Below are 6,031 nucleotides of genomic sequence, written 5' to 3'. Positions count from 1 at the left end.
GTAATCACGTGTGTTATTGACGTTATCACGTGTGTTATTGACGTTATTACGTGTGTCATTGACGTAATCACGTGTGTCATTGACGTAATCATGTGGGTTATTGACGTAATCACGTGTGTTATTGACGTTATCACGTGTGTTATTGACGTTATTACGTGTGTCATTGACGTAATCACGTGTGTCATTGACGTAATCATGTGGGTTATTGACGTAATCACGTGTGTTATTGACGTTATCACGTGTGTTATTGACGTTATCACATTGTTAGCTTCCTTCCGCTTAAAGAAGACATTATACAGAAAAGGGAAAAAAAAACAAGTGTAACATGACGTCATAGATGACCATGGCGCCCGGTTCGCTCAGTCGGTAGAGTATCAGACGTTTGCTAAAACAGCACTGGGACATGGGTGGCTGGTGTGTCTATAAATAGATTATTGCTGGTCAAGGTCTAAGGTAACCAAGTGTAGAAAAGAATAAAACAACAAGCGTAGAACTAGTTCGATACTCTCTGTTCGGTCGCGAGAAATGTCAAACGATACCGGTGCCTGTTCTCGACGTGCCATGTCGCATTCCGTGAGGGGGAAAAACAGGCCGCGTGTATGCAGCAAGTGTCTAGATAAAAGGTTGATGTTAGTGTTTTATCTCCGAGCTGGCGGAATGTCAGTGAGTGGTGGTGTCCATCTTGTGTCCTCATTACTATCTCCGTCATTTAGCGCAAAGATTTATCTACGGCTACCAGCGAACTATAAGATCTAGATTTCTCACAAGGACTGTGGATTTCCTCCTTCTGAAGTCTGTGATTGGTTGAGACGAACAAGAAGAAACCTGGCTGTGGTTTATGGCGGACGTGTCTGTTGATGAACTGTTCGCTGATTATGGCATTGCGATGTGACGACGCCATCTTATCGCAGGAAGTGCTTTTGTTTTCTTCCGGTTCACGGAGGTCATCTAGACCGAGGACAATATGTCATCCACCAGCCGCCCAGTGTGTCCGCCACCACTCTCCTTGAAATATTGCTAACCCGTTTGTCAAAGTGATCCTAACCCATTCGCCGAAGCGGTTCCTGTCATATTATTTGCCGAAGGGTTGCCCTAACATGGTATCCGGATTTTGGTAAAGCGACTCATTGTCCAGCCCTCGTGCGTGCACAATGAGTCTCCTGCCGTGCCCCCACGACCCACGCCCTCTACTCACCGGCCCCGCTCTACAGCACCAGACGACAGGGGCTCGTAACTTCCGCCGAGTGCTGCCCCCGCCTCAGTCGCCCTCTGTCGGCGGGATTGGTGGGGGGTTGGTGGGTGCTCGCCGGGCCGTGGTGTCTGACAGCACTTCGGACTACGACAATGTAGGGCCAGTCTCACGGCTGAGCTGTGTCCTGGAAGAGGGGAAGATTGAGGAAGAAGAAGAGGAGGAGGAAGAAGATGAGGTAAAGGAGGAAAATCAAAAGAAAGGAGAAGAAAAATTGAAGTTGAAGAAAAAAGCGGAAGTGATCCGGGAACATGGGGAGGAGAAGAAGGAAGAAAATGAAGAAAGAAAGAAAGGAGAAGAGGGAGAAAATGGAGGAAACCACGAGATCGTCAATGGGAAAGACAATTCCGAGGAGAATGCAGATGAACAAGGGGAGACAATCAATCCCAAGTCAGTGGAGAATGTCTCGTCCGCAGTTGAGCGCCCGCTTCGCAAAGTGAACGATAACTGCCCCGCCCCGCAGGAGGGGGTCAATAGAGAGAGCGAGGAGGAGGAACGGGGGGAGGAGGGAAAAACCCACCGTGACAGCGCAGAGATTGTAGTTAATGGACGCGCAGCTCTCTCGTTCAAGGAGGGGGCGGGCCATGTCCCGACTCACGTGGACACAGAGCAGAGTGTCCCCCGCGCGGGGAGGAGCGGCTCGCACGTGCAGCGGGCGCCACAAGACGGCGGTGGTGAGTCGCAGAGCGTGGCGGTCTCGCCGATTGTGGTGCTAGGGAGGAGTGAACCCTTCTCCTCCGCCGCTACTGGTTCGCTGTGTGAAGAAGGAGCCGATGCTCACTCGCTTGTGAACTCACGCGCGCAGTTTGACTCGAGATCTCATCCCGTGAGCATCATGGGGAACAATAACTCATCACGGCAGCAGCACCAGCAAAAACAGAAGAAACAACAACAACAACAAAAACAACAACAACTCTCCTCAGATAATCCGTGGGAGAAGACGCCAATCATCCTGGACACGTATGAAGAAATCCCCGCGGAGAAAGTTTCTCATCACAATCAGAAAACTATCGCGAGAGCTGAGGAGGATTTTTCTTCTGTTCGGGCTTCCAATGGTTCGACGTTGTCGTTTCAGTCATGCTCGTCCGCCTCCGATTTCACGCGTGAGAGAACAACGAAAATAAACGATAATGGGAGCGTTGATGAGGATAAAGAGGAGAAGGATAGCACGACAGAGAGAGACGACGACGACAGCCAGAAGGAGAAGAGAGGATCCCGGGCCGATAGCCTGGACAGTATGACGTCACTGTCCAACATGTGTAAGTTTGTCTCTAAGAGGAACCACGTATCTTCTTCCCAAAAAATCGACAAAGTTGATTCGTTTTCGTCTTGTAGAAGCCACGTTAGTCAGATTCCCGTGGTGACGGATGGCCACCGCAGCTCGACACCCGCCACAGGACACACCCCGGGACACACCCCAGGACACACCCCAGGACACACCCCAGGACACACCCCAGGACACACCCCAGGAGACACCCCAGGACACACCCCGGGCCGGCGGTCTCCTATAGCGAACAGTGTCCCCGCTCTGGAGAGCTCCCACAGCGGAGATAAAAGAGCGTCCTCGGAAAGTGGTGCGCCCGTCTGGGCCAGTCATGGGCCCCGAACTATCACTCATCCGACAGTGGAGGTCTCCAATAGCCCCCGGAGCCCTCCAGGCGACTGCGCCCTCTCATCATCCCGCCCGACCTCGGTGACTTATCAGGGGCGGGGGATGGCGACGCCAAAAACGACTTCAGATAACGCGCCGACCGCCCGTGGCCCCGCCAAGGTCGAGGAGATCCTATCTCCGACCACGACACAAAACACAAGGATGTGTACGTCCGTGGCTGTGGCCACAACTACACCGCCCTCCCCGCCCTCCCCGCCCGCCTTATCTACCACCACCACCACCACCAATCAAACAAGCATTGTGAAGCCTGGCTCGCCAACACCAACGCCCCATCTTGTCACCAGCTCACATGTCCACGGCGCCCGAGATAAACGAGTCATGTTTTCCCCGCCAGCCACGGACCCTCACCATCTCAACGGTTTTCCTCGAAAGGACCCCCCGGAAGAACCGGTTTATGCAGAAATAAAAAAACTGGATTCCGATGAACCGGATTACGCGGAGGTCCAAAAACCTAAGCAGAAATCGGTGCACAGATCTGAGGCGAGTGACGTCACGACACCTGCTGGGATTCCCAGGACATGTTCTGGCCTCTTTGGTGCCGGAGTTCCTTCCGCTGGGGCCAGGGATCAGAGGCTCCTCCATGTACACCACCCCCCGCCCCCCGCTGGACCACCAGTAGCGACCTCTGTCCGTGACGTCACTCACACAATGGGGCACGCAGACTCCAAACCGTCGCCGCCGCTGCCGCCCAGACTGCCCCCTGTTGTTCTCACCAGATCCGAGTCCACAGGTTGCCGAGGTGGCCGCTTTACCCAAGACCGGGCTCCTACTACTAAATGCTTGACGTCGGACACAAGGAGCTACTCTCTGGACTCTGCCCCCAAACCTGCCGTCGTGCCGCCGAGTGCTTATCTACAGGAACGTCATTCAGAACCTCGCGAGATCGTCGCTAGTGACAGTTACAACAGCAGACAGCCGCTGCCGTGTCGAGTTATCAGAGAGGTTTCGCACGACAACGCGCAGGACGATTACGACAGCTACGAGGACGAAGTCACGCTCCCCAGCAAAGTTCTCGTGAGGTGCGAGATGAAAAGGTCGACCACGTCAGTCGGTAGTTTCTCTCACGCTGGCCCGCTAGGTGGCGCTAGCAGCAGCAAGATGGCGCGCTCGGCCAGCAGTAACGGTTACGACTACTTCAGTCTGGGCCGTCGACCACCGCGCCGGCTGGCACCCCAGACTCTGCGAGACTTCCGCGGCGTGGGCCTCAGTCTGGACATGTTGCTCCGCACCAGACGTCAGAGCTCGCTGGACAGTGGTCAGTCTCCCGGCGACAGTGACACAGACGGTCTGAGCGTGGAGGACATCCTCAAGTCGTGCAGCGACTATGACGTCAACAGTGACCCGTTCTACAGGAGCAGGACTGGGTCAGACATCGCCTCCCAGTCCCCGCTCCGGTACATGGCCATGGTTGGGGTCAGCGCGTCCCACGGGGATGACCTAGACCACAAGGCTCGCGCCAAGCACGCCAGGGTCGTGACCTTCCAGTCTCCGGTCCAGGAGAGGAAAGGCATGAGAGCGCGAAGCGGCGATGACGTCAGAGTGTCCCCAGGTGGTCACCAACACACTAGGAGTGACAGTGACGACAATCTGGTCATCAGAAACGCCAGCAGGAGTGGCGGTATTCTACGCTGCGGGAGCCCTAGCTCCACCAGCAACAGCAAAAACAACAGCAACAACAGCAACTGCAACAACAACAACCATATCATGTTCGGGGGAACAAGCTCTCCCATATCCCCACGACCCGGGTCCTCTCTCCGCGCGAGCAGTTCGTCACCCCCAGTGAGCAAAGCCACTCACGTGACCCCCACAGGAACGGCTCACTTCGGGCCTAGAGTGGTCCAGAACTCCCCCCAGTCGCCGACGTCTCAACGAGCCCAGACGTGGAAACCTGTTGCCCCCAGCTCTCATTCCACCAACGTCATCTGCTCCTACGACGCGCCGAAACAACAACTGGTCATTTCCTCACCAGTGAAGACAGTAGCGGTCAACACTGACCACAGCCCTCGTGCCATATCCGTAGAAAGAGACTCGGACACTTCTTCAACGCTGCCCCCTCGGGGAAGTGACTCCACACACACAGCAGACGGTGCTAACCACTCTACCACAACCACCACCAGTAACGGCGACAGAAGCAGCACAACTGTGAGAACACAGCTCGCCTCAAATTCCTCCTCCTTTCCCTCCCCCTCCACCAGATCTCCAACTTCGCCTCCCACGTCTTTACAGATTTCGAGAACAAACTCGGGAGGAGGAGCCACTCTGTCCCGTACCCAAAGACCAAAATGGGCTTCGCCATCGCCATCATCATCATCATCATCATCATCATCATCATCATCATCATCATCATCATCTTCGTCCTCCTCGTCTTCTTCCACTTTCGACTCCGGACTTCACAAACATTTCGCTGCATCTCGAGACTCCGCTCAGAGAGGTTCCAACATTCCTGGGAATTCCTCACCACAGAATTTCGCTTTGGCCAGGAGCACCAATACCCCCTCCCCCCTCTCCCCTACCCGGCCCGCGTCCACGTCTCAGGACAGTGGCTACCACGGAGTATCGGTCAGCTCGTCGGAGGCTGACCCCCGGAGTCCCGTGTCTTCCCTCAGCCCCATCTCCTCGCCATCCCGCGGATCTAGCCCCGGCCCTGTCATGGCCTCTCTCTCCGTGGATATTTCCGCGGACACCTCTAGTGAGGGACGGTCCTCCCCGGCACCCAAGTCTCCCAACCAGCTGGCCAGTAAGTTCACAGATACTGAACTCTTTTTTTAGAATCACTTTTTGGATTAGATAGGATAAGAAAGAGATCAGATAAGATACGATAAGACAAAGATTGCTCCTTCTGTCCTACCAAACATCTATCGTCTGCATCGATCCTCCTTCTTTCCTACCAAACATCTATCGTCCGCATCTCTCCCCCTTTCCTACCAAACATCTATCGTCCGCATCTCTCCCCCTTTCCTACCAAACATCTATCGTCCGCATCGCTCCTCCTTCTTTCCTACCAAACATCTATCGTCCGCATCTCTTCTCCGTCTCTCTGTGGGTTCCCCTCTTGTAACACCGCTGATCCTCGGCGCATATATGACCTATTTCTGTTGGAACTGCCATAA

The 6,031-nt window shown here is 54.6% G+C and overlaps 1 protein-coding gene across 1 annotated transcript; it reads left to right on the top strand.

Annotated features, from left to right (window-relative positions):
* Nucleotides 1–29: 29 nt before the first annotated feature.
* On the top strand, nucleotides 30–5,658 carry LOC106014036 (serine-rich adhesin for platelets; the record flags this gene model as incomplete). Its single annotated transcript, XM_013091045.1, is given in 1 exon segment — nucleotides 30–5,658. A coding segment is annotated over 1 exon segment (4,507 nt), but the record flags the coding sequence as incomplete, so codon positions are not given.
* Between the last annotated feature and the right edge of the window lie 373 nt (nucleotides 5,659–6,031).

The sequence above is a fragment of the Aplysia californica genome, unplaced genomic scaffold (assembly GCF_000002075.1).
Source record: "Aplysia californica isolate F4 #8 unplaced genomic scaffold, AplCal3.0 scaffold01940, whole genome shotgun sequence".
In the NCBI taxonomy this organism is placed as follows: Eukaryota; Metazoa; Mollusca; class Gastropoda; order Aplysiida; family Aplysiidae; genus Aplysia; species Aplysia californica.
This window is presented reverse-complemented; position numbering and strand designations above follow the sequence as displayed.